This window comes from Microtus ochrogaster, chromosome 5 (assembly GCF_000317375.1).
Source record: "Microtus ochrogaster isolate Prairie Vole_2 chromosome 5, MicOch1.0, whole genome shotgun sequence".
NCBI classification, from domain to species: Eukaryota; Metazoa; Chordata; class Mammalia; order Rodentia; family Cricetidae; genus Microtus; species Microtus ochrogaster.
In genome coordinates this window covers 74557941-74558761 of record NC_022012.1, presented here as the reverse complement: position 1 = coordinate 74558761, position 821 = coordinate 74557941, and the positions used below count along the sequence as shown (strand labels likewise).

At 56.0% G+C, this 821-nt stretch overlaps 1 protein-coding gene across 1 annotated transcript in view; it reads left to right on the top strand.

Moving 5' to 3' along the window:
* Positions 1–625: 625 nt before the first annotated feature.
* Igdcc4 (immunoglobulin superfamily DCC subclass member 4) overlaps positions 626–821 on the top strand; it is a 34637-nt gene continuing 34441 nt past the window's right edge. Inside the window, exon 1 of the mRNA XM_005347768.2 lies at positions 626–807. Within this exon, the coding sequence (XP_005347825.2) occupies positions 626–807 (182 nt within the window). The remainder of the gene's footprint in view (positions 808–821) is intronic.

The following is an 821-nucleotide window of genomic DNA, read 5'->3' as shown; positions in this document are numbered from 1 at the left end:
TCCTCTGCAAACGCAATAAGCACTCTAGCCAGTGATCCATCTCTTCAGTCTCAAATGTGGCATTATTTAAACAGCCATTGTGTGTGCATTCCTCTCCCCAGTCCAGCCTGACAAGACACTGAGGCAAGTGACCTGGCTATGTCAATTAGAGAAATGTGGAGAAGACCTGAAAATGAGAACCACACAATGAGACGGAAAAGGTGAAGAGGACCCAACACCACAAGGGCAGGCCCTGCACCTGATGCTCTAAGCCTCCTGCCCTCACAAAGTCCACCCTCAAAGTCCCAGTATTCCCAGCATGCAGGTGGGTAAAATGGGACCAAGCAAGTCTTCACTGTCCCTCAGAGAGGCGGAACACAGTCCAGACTGGGTTGGCAACTGAGGAGGAAGGAAGGAAGCCAAGAGAACCTTCAGCTTGGGATGACAGAGGTAGAGGGGACTGTGGTATCTCCTGTGGGTCTGTTGGTACAACCTGTGGAGAAGCTAAGCAGGATTCAGGTCAAGACGTGAGGTGGAAAAAGACAGCGCCTCAATGAATTGGCCTCCATTGAGCCTAGAACAGAGATGGAGGAGACCCTGAGGTAGGGTCATGACAAGGACAAGATCCAGAGGCTCAGGTGAAAAGATGAACAGAAAGAAGCCGGAGGTGATCAGGAGGGAGAGCAGAAGGCGCCGCGTGAAGAGTGAGGCGCAGGAGCAGTTCGGTGGTGCCCTGGCGCGGGGTCCCCTGTGGGGCACGGTGGCCACACTGGCGGGGCGGCCCCGCGCGGGCCGCCAGCCCAAGATGGCGATAGAGGGGCGGGCGAAGTGGCCGCGGCCCC